Consider the following 14,708-nt stretch of genomic DNA (forward strand, 5'->3'; position numbering starts at 1 on the left):
CCTGAGCGCAGCGTTCTTCGCCTGGAATGCCGGGCGGTGCGCCTTGCCGTCCTTGCACTCGACCTTCCTCCGGTGCCCCTTTCCGTGTCGCATGCGCCGCGCCAAAGCAAACAAATCGAATCCGTCATGCGCGAAACAGAGCAGCTGAGCAGTAGATGTGCACAACGCGCGAGGGGAAAGAGGGCTTACTTTCCTCTGCCCATCGACGCCCGCGGGGGTCTCTCCGGCGAAGGCGGTGGCGGGAGACGCGCGACGAGGAGAGCGTGGAGGAGGAGGAGGTGGCTCCGAGAAGAGAAAGTGATTGGAGCCATTTCGATGCGGCGGTGGTATTAATATAGAGGGAGCAGGTGAGCTTCATCGGACGCCCAGGGTTCTTTCGTGGTGGATGGGAATTCACGGAGGCCGTCCGATCTGATCCAGCCCCGCGTGTTGCAATTACACCTGCGCGAGTCGGCCGGTCACACGCGAGAAAAAAAATGCCCCAAAACCATTTCCTGACGTGCGGGACCCATGAGTCATGAGCACAAGACTATCTTGCGCCGGAACCGGAAGCCGGCGGCCCAGCTGCCCGACTCTCCCATCCGTGCCGTCCGTTTGAAATCGGGCGTCCCCGATCTCCGGCCCGGACCCATCTACCTCTTCCTCGGCCCGCCTCCTCCTCCTCCCGATCCCATTCTCCCCCAAATCGGCCGAGTAAACCCTAGCTAAACCCCGGCCTCCGCCGCCCCTCCCCACTCCGGCGAGCCAGCGATCGCGACGAACTTCAATGGGGGCGCGGACGCCGAGCGCTCCGGCGGGGTCCAGCGCGCTGGTCAGGCTCGGGCTGCTGGGCGGCGCGGGGCAACAAGCCCCGCCACAAGTCGTCTTCAAGCGCCTCGAGGGGATCAAGCAAAAGGTAACCCTCGGGCCGATCCTTGGATGGCTTTGCTTGCTCGCTGTTGTTTTCTGCGCGATTGGTCCGTGGTTGATTTCTGGTCGCCCTTGGGCGTTTGCTCCGTGCAGGTGTACGCCGAGGGGACCCAAATCGTCATCAGTGGCTCCAGAAGCCGATCATCTACGACGTCTGCGCACGACCCAACCCAAGCTGGTGGAGAACACCTTCGGGAGCCGGGATTGGTAACGTTCTCCTGTCTCGATGCCTCGTCGCCTAGAACAGATGCGTGATTTATTGCTTACCTGGGAGCCAAATCCATGTTTAAGAGGGTTCGATTTTAGTTGTCCATGTTGATGTTGTGCAAGTGTAGCCTGTTTGAGGTTCAGACACATGTGAAGTGATTAATTTGCGAGCGATTTGGACATGTGGTTGGGGTCTGGTACAAGTAAAGGGCTTTGACATTGTCATTTCTGAGCATATTGTGTAATTGTAGACTGTAACAGGGTCGTGCATATAGCAAATTGGACAGGTTGATGGGGTCTGATACATGTAAAGGGTCGTCGCATTGTCATTTCCGAGCCCTGTAATAGGATTGGACACATCTGAAGTGTTTATCAATTTTGATAGGTGGGTGGCGTCTGGTACACGTAATGTGTAGTTTCCGGTTGCTGTGACAACAGCTGCTACCGCATACCTGTCGTTGATGGAGTCAATTTTGGTTGACTCATTTGGATTTCAATGCAACCCATGTCAGCTGATCTATGAAATCCTACGGCATTGTACCATATGCACTGTCTAGTGTCTACTGCTCTGTGAATATGTATTGTGGCTAATTTGCTTTTAATTTATTAACAGTGGTCAACATAATATATTGCCTGTGAATATGCATTTCAACTCATTCGCTTTGATATCTCAACAGCAGTAACAAGTACCTTTTTTTTGCTTCGTCATTATATGCCGCCGTGACGATTTAAGATGGTTGGCTGATGCTGAACAAGTTATATCATTCTGACTATGTGGATTTGCTAGTGGCCATGCGCTTCTTTTCTTTTTGAAAGTAGCGTTTACACGGCAGTTCCTTGCATATATTTGATACCGCTTGATAATTTGGACAGGTGAGAATTAGTCCCCGTGTTCTTACACGACCAATGCCAGAGACCACCAACTATGTAGAGGACCCACTGGGATAGAACTATAAGGAGAGAGTGTTGCCTTCAATCATTCATGAAACACCCAGAGCTGTGGTTGCCCAATACAGTGCTAATCACACAGAGAGAGGTACAGCTTCACCATGTTTGCTGTGTGTACATGCTTTCCATGCTATAGTAGATGCTGGTCTTACTTGAAATATGTTACTAACTTATCCTTCATGTAATGGCAGGCCGTGAGCAGGGAGATCAGGAAGGTGCTGACAGAGAGGGCAAAGAATTTCAACATTGCTCTGGATGATGTGTCCATTACCAGTCTCAGCTTTGGTAAAGAGTTCACTCATGCCATTGAAGCCAAACAGGTTGCTGCTCAGAAAGCTGAGCGTGCCAAGTTCATTGTTGAGAAGGCTGAGCAAGACAAGAGAAGTGCAATTGTCAGGGCACAGGTAAGCAAAACAGGAATTAGATATTTCTCTTTCACACTACTAAACCTACTTATCCTGTTTATGGTTTCAATCATAGTTACCAGAGGCATATTGCCAGTGTTCTTTATGTATTCATAGCTTCATCATATATTCCGTTACACTTGTTGAGTTTTGGCGCATTTGAGCCTAACACTGGTAGCGCATCTGAGCCAAACACCGGTAGAAATGTACATTCCATCTGTTGAGTTTATGGTACATAGTTTCCATACGGTTTCACCTTTTTTCAGACTTCCAGTGGTAGTTAGTAGAGGCATATTGCCAGTGTTGTTTAAGTCTTCGAGCCCGTTCGGCAACCCTCCACTCCATAAAAACCTGTTGCTCCGCTCTGCTCCCCGCAGGAAGCGCTCTCCCGATGGAGCGCCTGTGTTCAGCTGGCTCCGCTCCGTGAGAACGTGGGCTGGCAGCGCATTACGGTCAAGTATGGGCTGTTCAGGTGGGTAAGAAAATCCATGAGTGGAGCACCAACTGCTCACGCTGGAGAAAATAGATTCGTACCGTTTCATTCGTGGCACTTGGCGGTGGCACATTTTGTAATTTCGATCAGATCCTGCTTCTGCTGAAATGAGGAGCGAGGGTCATGCCGCTCGGTCAAATTGCACTGCACGCCGCTCCGCTCTCCCGCGACAGATTCGCAGAGCTGATGCGTTCGGCACGCTCCGCCCGCTCCGGTCGTGGAGTTCGGGGCTGGAGTGTTACCGAACAGGCCCTTCATATCTTCATATATGTCCCTGCATTTGCTGAGTTTGGGAGCGCTTGAGCTTGGCTCTAGTAAATTTGTACATTTCATATGATGATTGGATTGCTATGTCCATACTTTAGTTTTAGACTTTCAGTGGTATGTTTGTACGATTGAACATAGTTTCAGACTTCCAGTGGTATGTTGGTATGACAGAACATAGTTTCAGACTTCCAGTGGTATGTTCATACGACTGAATATAGTTTCAGACTTCCAGTGGTATGTTCATACAACTGACCGTAGTTTCAGACTTATTCTATGTTGATAGTGTCACTTCCAGTCATCCAGTGGTAGTTAGTAGAGGCATATTGCTAGTGTTGTTTATATCTTCATAGCTTTGTATATTTCCTTACATTTGCTTAGTTTGGTAGCACTTGAGGCCAACACTGGTTGTCTTCTACATTTTGCTTGTTGAGTTTCAGAGCACCTGATCCTAACACTGACGCGTCTTTCTGTATCTGAACACTGATGCGTCTTGCTCATTGGTAATGCCATCGCCAATAACCCTGCGTTCCTCGCGCTCAGGCAGATTGCAGCCGCCAGGGACATTGCCCACATCATCTCAGCCTCCAACAAAAAGGTGTTCCTGGAGTCGGGCGACCTGCTGCTTAGGCTCCAGTCGCTCAAGGTCTTGGGCAACATGAAGAAATGAGACCGCTTCTTGTCATGCATGTTATGGTTACCATTGGCCGTCTCCATGGAAGAAGAGTACTTTTGAGAGGAATGAACTCTTAGTCTCTAGGACTCGCGACCTGAAAACAACAAAGACGCCTTTGCTACTGTGAACCGTTTGTGCGCTTTTCAAGTGAACCTGTCAGCTACTATTTCTATGTGTAGCTTATAACGTCTGGGCGGTTATGTGGTGAGTATGTTGGCCTTTTCTTGTTCATCTTGGCTTGTTTCTTTCATGCTGCGAATTTCATTGCTGCTACGAGTTCTACGAGGCATTGCATCTGTTGTCTGTTATTTTACACAATTCAACACAGGACAGCTTGATGCCCAGGACCATAAACTTCTGTACTTCTGTGGTTTTTTGTAATCTTTTCTAATTGTCGAGTTACCGTGACAATGGTTGTCATAGCTTACCTGCCATCAATGAAGTATATTTTTGTTGACTCACTTGGATTTTACTGCAGCTCATGTCAGTTGATCTATGAAATCCTACAGCATTGTAGCCTATGGACTGTCTAGCATCTACTGCTCTGTGAATAAGCATTTTAGCTCATTTGCTTTTAATTTATTAGCAGTGGTCACCATTATATATTGCCTGTGAATAAGCATGTCAACTCATTCGCTTTGAATCTGTTAACAGCAGTCACAAGTACTTCTTTTGCTTCATCATTATGTCTTTCCATGACGATTTAAGACAGTTAGCTGATGCTGAACAAGTTATATCATTCCGACTATGTGAATTTATTAGTGGTCATGCACTTCTTTTCTTTTCAAAAGTAGAATTTACACTGCCGCTCACTGCATATATTTGATACCGCTTGATAATTTGGGCAGGTGAGAATTGATATTCATGTTCTTACACGGCCCATGCCAAAGAGACTACCAACTATGTACAGGACCCTGAGGGAGAACTATAATTTGAAGCACTCAAAGCTGTGGTTGCCCAATACAATGCAAGTCAGCTAATCACACAGAGAGAGGTACAGCTTCACCATGTTTGCCATGTGTACGTGTTTTCCATGCTATAGTAGATAATAGCTGGTCTTACTTGGAATAGGTTGCTAACTTATCCTTTATGTAATGGCAGGCTGTGAGCAGGGAGATCAGGGAGATTTTGACAGTGAGGCTAAGAATTTCAATATTGCTCTGGATGGTGTGTCCGTTACTAGTCTCAATTTTGGTAAAGAGTTCACTCATGCCATTGAAGCTGAACAGGTTGCTGCACACCAAGCTGAGCATGCCAAGTTCATTGTTGAGAAGGCTGAGCAAGACAAGAAAAGCGCAATTGTTCTTTATGCCCTGTTGACAGTTTCAGTCATAGTTACTACCACCGGTAAGCAAAACAGGAACTAGATACTTTTTCTTTCACATGACTTGTCCTGTCGACAGTTTCAGTCATAGTTACTATATTCATATTGCCAATGTTCTTTATGTCTATATAGCTTCATCATATATTTCATTACACTTGTGGAGTTTTGGAGCATCCGAGCCTAACATTGGTTGTTTTGCACATTCCATTTGTTTAGTTTATGATACACGGTGTTCATACGACCTCCTATTTCCTGCGTCGATGGTTTCAGCCTTTCCTGCGTCCATGACATATTCTAGTGTTGCCTATGTCTTCATACCTTCATATATTTCACTGCATTTGCTGAGTTATGGAACACTTTTGCCTGACACTAGTAATTTTGTATATCTCCATAGTTTAGTTTCAGACTTCTAGTTGTACGTTTGTACCTCTGAACATAGTTTCAGCTTCCAGTAGTATGTTCGTTCGACTGAATATATTTTCAGACTTCCCGGGTTTTGTGGGTTTTGTTCATATGACTGTACATAAGTTTAGACTTTCAGTGGTATCTTCGTATGTTCATACTAGTGAACATAGTTTCAGACTTAACCATTTGCTATGTTGATAGTATCACTTCCGGTGGTAATTAGTAGAGGCATATTGCTAGTATTGTTTATATCTTAATAAATTTCATTGCATTTGCTGAGTTTGGTAGCACATGAGCAACACTCGTTTTCTTGTACATTTCCACTACTAGGAAAAAGCCTAGTAGTAGCGCGGGGTAAAAGACTAGTAGTAGCGCGGGTGCCCGCGCTACTACTACGGCGCTACAGCTAACTGGTAGTAGTAGCGTGCCTACTTCTGTTAGTAGTAGCGTGGGTGCCACCCGCGCTACTACTAGTTAGTAGTAGCATGGGTCTGGACCGTCGCTACTACTAACTAATTAGGAATTAAAAAAATAAATTCCAGCCATGGCTACTGCTGCTTGGCGTCATCGTCCTCTTCATCCATGGCCGATGCTGATCCTGGAGGGGACAATGATTAGAAGAGGAAGAGAGAGATAGAGAGGAGTAGGTGCAGCAACTCACCGGTGGCTGTCGTAGTTGGGGCCGAAACCCTAAATGATGCCATGGGTTGCCTCCATCAGAGATCTGGCCATCGTCATGGGCAGTGCTTTGCTAGATCTCCCTCTCCTTTCAGTAGCGGAGGAGGAGGGAGGGGCAGGGGAGGGGGCTGCGGTGGAAGAGGAGGTCGCTGGATTTGAGGGAGACGTCGAGGTGTGAGGTCGGCAGTTGCGGTGGGCGAGGAAGGGCATCTCAGGTGGGAGGGAGAAGTGAAATCGAGAGGGTGTGGGTCTGGGATTGGGCCTCCGTGTGCTATGTTTATACATGTGTCGGTGGGTTGATAATAGTAGCGCTGGGTTTATACCCCACGCTACTACTATGGCATGTCCCGGGGGCACGGTGGAGAGCACTTACTAGTAGCGAGGGTTTATAACCCGCGCTACTACTATCAACTTAGTAGTAGCGTGGGTTTATAAACCCGCGCTACTAGTAAGTAGCAGTAGCAAGGGGTATAAACCCACGGTACTAGTAAGTGTCTACCTATAAGCTTTTCCCTAGTAGTGTTTGCTTGTTGAATTGTAGAGCACCTGATCCAAAACACTGATGCGTCTTTCCATATCTGAACAACCCTGCTTTCATCACACTCAGACAGATTGAAGCTTCCAGGGAGATCACCCATACTATCACAAGCTCCAACAACAAGGTGTTTCTGTACTCGAGCAACCTTACAGAGTATCACCCATACAGAGATGGTATTCAGAGCACACGTTGACCGTAGGAAGTACCCCTAGGATCGGAAAGCCATAGGAAGAATTACTACATGTTTTATTTTTCGTATTTCTCCCTTGTTCATTTCTGGCTTCTCTCCGATTTTAACATTCTAAATGGCCGCCGAGTTCAACCCAGTCCTGCTACCGGAGTTTTGCCAACTGGATGAGACGATGCATTTCGGCAAGCAGCTGATTCAGATCATCAAGGAGTTGAAGATTGCTCTGCCCTCTATCATCGAGACTCGTACCAACGCACTTTCGGCGGATACTCGCTATAGGAATTGTGGTGCACATTCCAGGGAAGGTCTTTCGGAAGCTTCTCAGAGCCCATTGACATCCAGTTTACCCCCCCTACTTGGATCCTCGGGAGGGACATGGCTATTCATCGTGCACTTAGACACATTCAGGAGGAGTACAGGGCCGAGCTCATCGATTCAGACCTCACCATGATCTCCCGCAAAACTACAAATGGAGAGATCGTGCGCACAGTGAATGACGACTCCATCCTCTCATATGTCTAAGACCTGGAGACTCACATTAGGACTCTGGAGGTTCATACGCATAGAAGCTTGAAGATGTTCAGGAAGCTGCTGTTCCGTGAACTGGAGTTGGAGGATAAAGCATGCAAGGACCACGATGAGCATGAAGAAGTCAAAGACCTTCTGGAAAGAATCCAGAACTTGAAGATATATTGCCGAGATGGAAGAAAAGATGGACCTGGGAGAAGATCTCTATCCGAGTGGTGATGATGGGCCCGTAGTGAGCAATGATGAGGACTACGACGAGAGCTCTGCTGAAGGACACACCACCGGAGGACGCAACATCGGAAGACGCATCGCTGGAGGATGCAATGATATCTGAGGAGGATACTTAGTCATGACTGCCATGTTATTTTTATTTTATCGTTGATCGATTAGGCCGATGTTTTTGATTTGTCGTAAGATTTGTATGCTGAGTTTGAACTATGATTAAATTGAATAAATAATGATTGGTGTGATAATGTTTGTGCATGCATATGGGTATTGTATTTTCCTCTTTAGACCCTTATTTTATTCTAATTTCTCATCCACTCCAAAGCATCATATGCCTTCGAGACGTGACCCCGGATTCAACTTTCCCCCGGAGCTCACTCAACTGATCCAACAACAAAATGCCTTGATGCAGATGCTCATCCAGAACCAAGGCAACAACAACAACAACAATCCATTGCCACCCGCCCTGTCGATAACCTGACCCGTATGTTGAATTCGGGGTCACGTCTCGGAGGCATCTGATGTTTTGGAGTGGATAAGAAATTAGAATAGAATAAGAGTCTAAAGAGTAAAATACAATACCCATATGCATGCGCAAACATTATCACAACAATCATTCATTTATTCAATTCAATCATGGTTCAAACTCTGGATACAAATCTTACGACAAATTGAAAACATCGGCCTAATTGATCAACGATAATATAAAAGTAACATGGCGGTCAGTCATGACTAAGTGTTCAACTCAGATATCTTTGCATCCTCCGGCGGTGCGTCTTTCGGTGTGCGTCCTTCGGTGGTGCGTCCTTCAGCAGAGCTCTGCTCGTAGTCCTCATTATTGCTCACTACGGGTCCATTGTCACTACTCGGATAGAGATCTTCTCCCATGTCCATCTTCTCTTCCATCGCGGCAATATAAGTCTTCAAGTTCTGGATTCTTTCCAGAAGGTCCTTGACTTCTACATGCTCATTGTGGTCCTCGCGTGCTTTGTCCACCAACTCCAGTTCATGGAACAGCAGCTTCCTGAACACTTCAAGCTTCTACGCGTCTGAACCTCCAGAGTCCCGATGTGAGTCTCCAGGTCTTGGACATATGTGATGATGGAGTTGTCATTCACGATGCATACGATCTCTCCATTTACTGTTCTGCGGGAGATCATGGTGAGGTCTGATCCGATGAGCTCGGCCCTGTACTCCTCCCGGATGTGTCCAAGTGCATGATGAATAGCCATGTCCCTCCCGAGGATCCAAGTAGGCGAGGTAAATTGGAAGTCAATGGGCTCTGAGAAGCTTCCGAAAGTCCTCCCTGGATTGTGCACCACAATCCTATAGCGAGTGTCTGCCGGAAGTGCGTTGGTAGGAGTCCTGGTGATAGAGGGCAGAGCAATCTTCAACTCCTTGATGATCTGAATCAGCTGCTTGCCGAAAGGCATCGTCTCTTCCGGCTGGCAAAACTCCGGCAGCAGGACTGGGTTGAACTCGGCAGCCATCTAGAAGGTTGAAATCGGAGAGAAGTCAGAAATGAACATGGAGAAATACAGAAAATAAAACATGTATTAATTCTTCCTATGGCTTTCCGATCCTAGGGGTTATGTCCTACGGTCAGTGTGTGCCCTGAATACCATCTCTGTATGGGTGATACTTGTTGTTGGAGCTTTGCTAGATATGGCTTTCGCTTCAATTTTGAATTTGGCATTAAGATATATTCTGCTGAAAATGACAAAACTTACTATGTAGATGCAAAATAGTAGCAAAATACATGAAAGTTTGGCATTAAGATATATTCTGCTGAAAATGAAATACAAAAGTGGATCATACCGGCTTGAACATGTCAACAACAATGTCATCCAGACCACCACTGAGCTCCCTTTGCAGCCCACTTGTCCCCACGAGATCATTGTTGTTGTAATTGAGCTGATTACCAACAGCTTGCTGATCAATCTTGCCATCCTGCAGAGAGGAACACCGCCTGTATTCCCGCCATCCAGAGTCTGCCTTGGCACAACCGAATTGTCAATGCGAAGGTTTGGCAATGAAGTGTTGATGCCTGAATTGCTAAACGCAAGGTTGCTATTGAGCGTCTCTCTCAAGTTTGTGCTGTTTCCAAAGGTGAATGGCGCTGCACCCTGATTGAATACCATTGGAAGGGTATTGCTAGCTAGTGGTGCTACTTGGTTCTGCATATCATTTCCCAGAGATGTAATCTGATTTGATGGTGGTGCATAGCTTGAGACAGGTTCCATCCTAGGGCCATTCCCATGCAAGCTTGCTTGGGACATGCTGCCGTTCTGACCAAGTTGCTGAATGTTGGACGGCACTGCAGTTTGCCAGGTGTTACTAATTCTTCCAAGATCTGGAAAGTGGGGAGAATCACTAGCGAATGAGCTAAATGAGCCTGTCGAAGACGAATTTATCCGACCAAGGTGTTGCCTGTTGTTTGATTCAAGAGACTGAACTGCCCTATTTGTAGGAGCCAATGGTGCACCATTTGAAATGTTTGCAAAAGAGTTACCAGAAGTACCAGTCACCATGGTTGACATGTGTGCACCCCTGATCAGGTTACCATTATTGACATCCAAATCGTTCAGGGAAGTGCCCAGATTATTCTGGGCATGGCCAAGGTGAAGTGGCTGCGACTGTGGAGACAGCAACCCATGCATTCCGTATGCAGAAGGGGAGTTCATCCTTGCAACAAGGTTATAGCTTCATTCATTTGGGTTATGAAAGAGCAGTTGTTGTAGTTTTGTTGCCAGCACATGTTTGTATTGCTAAAACCTCATTTTGTTCAGCTCCTGAAGCCTGAAGTATGTGAGTTATCAAGAAGCACAATTTACATGATGCTAATCATGATAAGGTATGGTGTAGGTATTCCCAATTTGATTATAAAATTATCACAAGCATTTTACTTGGTTCATGATTTGGTACATGCCTCTCTTATCTCACTCTCTACATTGGTTGTGCGGCCATCGGCGATGGTGACCTTGACCGAACTGATGAAATTTCAGGACCATAATGCCTCCCACATCAAGGGGTTGCTGATCAATTTCATCCACTCAGAGTGGCCATTGCTTCTCAAAGTTCCTTCTTTCTTGGTTGATTTCATTACTCCAATTATCAAGGTCTGCAACTCTCTCGGTCATTCGTCACATATAATTTTTTCTTCTGAAGATACATGGTTACACATATTTCAGTATTAAGTTTTGTCATTCTGTTGGTTTTATAACTCCTATAAACTTTTCCTTATTTGTCCAGGCAACCAATAACTAGAGCATAGCTGTCAAGTCGTTTTATTTATTGCCAGACTATGAAGCATGGAAACAGCAGCTAGGAGGAAATGTAAGTTGTTCTATAAAGTTCTACAGGGTGTGTTTTTGCCATTTGCTTATTAAGTTTCGCCCTTGTTTTTCACTGGATGGTACTATCATAAAGATGACTGTACTTGTATTTGGTCTTCACTGAGTTAGTGCGCGCTTGGAGTTCCTTCAGAATCAAGACAAGAAAAGCTTTGGGTTCAGAGAAATTTTCAACACTGTTTTATTATTTCAATTTTTGCGATTTCTGACGTTCGAGTCAAGGATGTCAAGATTTCCTTGTTTTGTTATTGATGGAAAATGTATATGCTCTATTGGGAACCTTTTGTTCTCTGTTTAGTCTGTACTATGTAAGTTTTCATTCTTGGTAAAGAACTAAATGATGTTTTGCAGCTACACTCTTATAATGCCTTTTCTTGAAGAAGATTATATTAATTGGTTGGTGAGCTGATCTATCTGTGATTTGTACCTCGGTTGACAGGATATCTCATATATGAAACCATGAATCAGGGATCGTTGGGTTATCTGAGCTGGTATAACTCCGGAACGACAAAGTGGTTCAGGTCTGTGGCCATGACGATCCAATACTTCAGGTGACATTGTGAACCAGGTTATCCCCATTGAGCTTGTTGACACCCTTACTATTATTTGCTGCTCTGTTTGGTTTGGAGGTACCCCCATGTTCCATGAGATAGCTTGGCTGGCTGACGCATCCATGTTTTATGTGTTTTATGTGGTGTTCGTTGTGAGACAAAGTTTGAGCCTTTGAGGTTGATCTGATCTGTAGCTATTTAGTTTGAGTACATGCATTCATAGATTTGGGTCCTCTGGAGCTTGAGTTCTTTTTGGGTGCTATTTGGGTGTGGCTTTTTGTACACATGATCATGCCATGAGTGACTGGGGAACTACCAATGAGAGCCTTTAATTTTTTCCTTCTAATGGCTAATACTTCTCTTCTTAACGTATGTTTATTGTCCAAGAGAAGGAGTGGATATCATCTACTCAGATTTAGCCCATTTGAAATTTCTAAAAAACAAGTCAGACCCTATCGACACGCTTGCTCTTCCTGGTGCATGTCTTCTTCAAAAGTGTCACAACGATCGCCAAAAGATACCGTGGAATGGACGTTTGCCTATATGGCACAGCACAAGCACGCCTCAAGCGGCGCACCCAACCCCTAGTTTCATATGATAGATGACTGCTATGTCCATAGTTTAGTTTCAGACTCCCAGTGGTATGTTCGTATGAGTGAACATAGTTTCAGACTTTCAGTGATTTCATACCACTGAACTTTCAGACTTCCATTTGCTATGTTCATAGTGTCACTTCCAGTGGTAGGTAGTAGAGGCAACACTAGTTTTGTATATTTCACCTGTTGAGTTTTAGAGCACCTGATCAGAACTCTGATGCGTGTTTCTATATCTGCGCAGGGAGAGGCAAAGAGTACAGAGCTCATTGGTAAGGCCACTCGCCAACATCCCAGCTTTCGTCGCGCTCAGACAGATTGAAGCCGCCAGGAGATCGACCTGCCTGCTTGGGCTCCAGTCGCTCAAGATCTGCAATAACAAGAAATGAGACCGTTTCCTGTCATACACGTTACGGTTACCGTTGACCGTCTCCATGGAAGAAGAGTACTTTTGAGAGGAACAAACACTTACTCTCTCCGTCCCATAATATAAGAACGTTTTTGACACTAGTGTAGTGTTAAAAACGTTCTTATATTTTGGGACAGGGAGTAGTTTCTAGCATTCCTGACCCGAAAGCAACAAAGACGCCCTTTGCTACTGTGAACCGTTTGTGCGCTTTTTCAAGTGAACCCGCCAGCCACTATTGCTCTGCGTAGCTTATAATGTCTGGGCGGTTATGTGGTGATTATGCTGGCTGTTTCATGTTCATGTTGGCTTGTTCCTTTTGTGCTACGCATTTCATTGGTGCTGTGAGTTCGCTTGAGACATTGCTTACTTCGCTTCTGTTGCCATTTATTTTAGATATTTAGTTGCAAAATGGTTAATGCACAGCCCTCTTGGGTACATAGAACTGCCAGCCAGGCTGCTTCTGGCCCCTTCAAGGATTACTACAGAATGAAGATGAATCACTTTCCATCCGGCTCTTGAATGTTGCGAAGATGGCGCCAGAGCCCACTCGTTTCATGCAAAATCAATATACTCCATTCTCTCATACAAGGCCACTTCATATTTTTATGTCTAACTTTGACCATTAAGTTTACCAACAAAAAGTGAGTTCTATGCCACAAAAAGTATTTCATTGGATGCACATTTGAACGAACTTTCTGATGATATATCTTTGATGACATATAATTCATATTCTATTGACCAAAATTATAAGTCAAAATTTGACACGAAAAATGAAGTGGCCTTGTATAAGGGAATGGAGGGAATATCTTATTACATAGTCACATTTTCTTTAAATAATAGTCACTGTAGGTTATGCAGTTAGAAAGTACTCTTCGTTTCTTACCCTGCAGATTTGGTTCTAGGTCTAGAAAAACATGTATGGAACATTGGAGCTACAGGTACAGAGCTTTTCATATTTACTACACTCCTCGCAAGATAAAATAAAGATAATTAAACAACCGTAAATGTTTAACATGGCAATTTTTATTTTGTAGATCATACGACCTTTTTTATATCACTCATTGTAATTTTATAAAATTAGAGAGATGACAGTTTTTATAAAGTAGCATGGCGTTTTTTCATAAATTAGATCATGACAATTTATTTGAGGGTCTTCATTTGTGTTACTTGCATTTTTTCAAAAGAAAAAACTAAATGGGCCTCTGGGCCAACAAGAGGCCGCGCTAGAGAGAACCATCTGAAACGACGTTTGCCGATAGTGTTTTTGGTTGGAAGGCCTCCTAGCTAAACAACTGGGTCCTTAGGGTTCCCTCAAAAAAAAAAAAACTGGGTCCTTAGGGTCCTAAAACAACTGAGTCCTTAGATTTGGGGCTCCTCCTCAACCCGGCACACCTACGCGCCGCCGTTTCATCCAGCGACCTCCTCCCTCCTTGCCCATAAGACGCAATTCCAATGTCACGACTGACTGGCAGTAGCCACTTACCAGCGACACTACACTACCGCACGTGCCAGCTGAACGCCACTAGTAAGCACATTCACACGTCGCTAATTAGGGGATTCTATACTAGTGCTTGTCATTGTTCGTACCACCACCGATTTGGTCAGGGATGGGGGCTTGACACATCACCGTCGACAGAAATCCTCGTGTGTTCGGCTCTTGAATGTTGCAAAGATGGCACCAGAGCCCAAACACACTTGGCCACGCTACACTCAATCATTTTGGTCTTCTTGAATCTTTGATTTTAACAATTTCATGGTCGTCAATCATGCTCTCTCATTTCTCTCCATGGGCTCACACATCGCCCATCCCCCACAATCGTATCCCTGAACAAAGCCTTCATCCACTCATTTTTGTCTTCGTACAGTCTCTCGTCTTTTCCCTCTTTCTCGCCACCATTTTTTCAGGCACTTGCTGCCGCAATGACAACAACGACGCCTCTAAAATATCATCCATGTTGCATACACAGAGGAACAACATGTGGACGCATGAAATATGCTTTTCAAGGTTAACCA

The 14,708-nt window shown here is 45.1% G+C and overlaps 1 protein-coding gene and 1 pseudogene across 1 annotated transcript; one reads left to right on the forward strand and one right to left on the reverse strand.

Moving 5' to 3' along the window:
• The first annotated feature begins 642 nt into the window (after nt 1-642).
• LOC125554957 lies at nt 643-5,268 on the forward strand (annotated as a pseudogene).
• Nucleotides 5,269-9,016: 3,748 nt separating this feature from the next.
• Nucleotides 9,017-10,485, reverse strand: LOC125553109 (two-component response regulator ORR24-like). The gene has a single exon (XM_048716885.1). It carries the CDS (start codon nt 10,471-10,473, stop codon nt 9,379-9,381), a length of 1,095 nt encoding a protein of 364 aa, XP_048572842.1. The 5' UTR covers nt 10,474-10,485; the 3' UTR covers nt 9,017-9,378.
• Between the last annotated feature and the right edge of the window lie 4,223 nt (nt 10,486-14,708).

This window comes from Triticum urartu, chromosome 4 (assembly GCF_003073215.2).
Source record: "Triticum urartu cultivar G1812 chromosome 4, Tu2.1, whole genome shotgun sequence".
Taxonomy (NCBI): Eukaryota; Viridiplantae; Streptophyta; class Magnoliopsida; order Poales; family Poaceae; genus Triticum; species Triticum urartu.

Bases quoted from the DNA above. Each gene is read 5' to 3' on its own strand.
- LOC125553109 (XM_048716885.1), bottom strand. From the start codon at position 10,473: ATGAACTCCCCTTCTGCATACGGAATGCATGGGTTGCTGTCTCCACAG.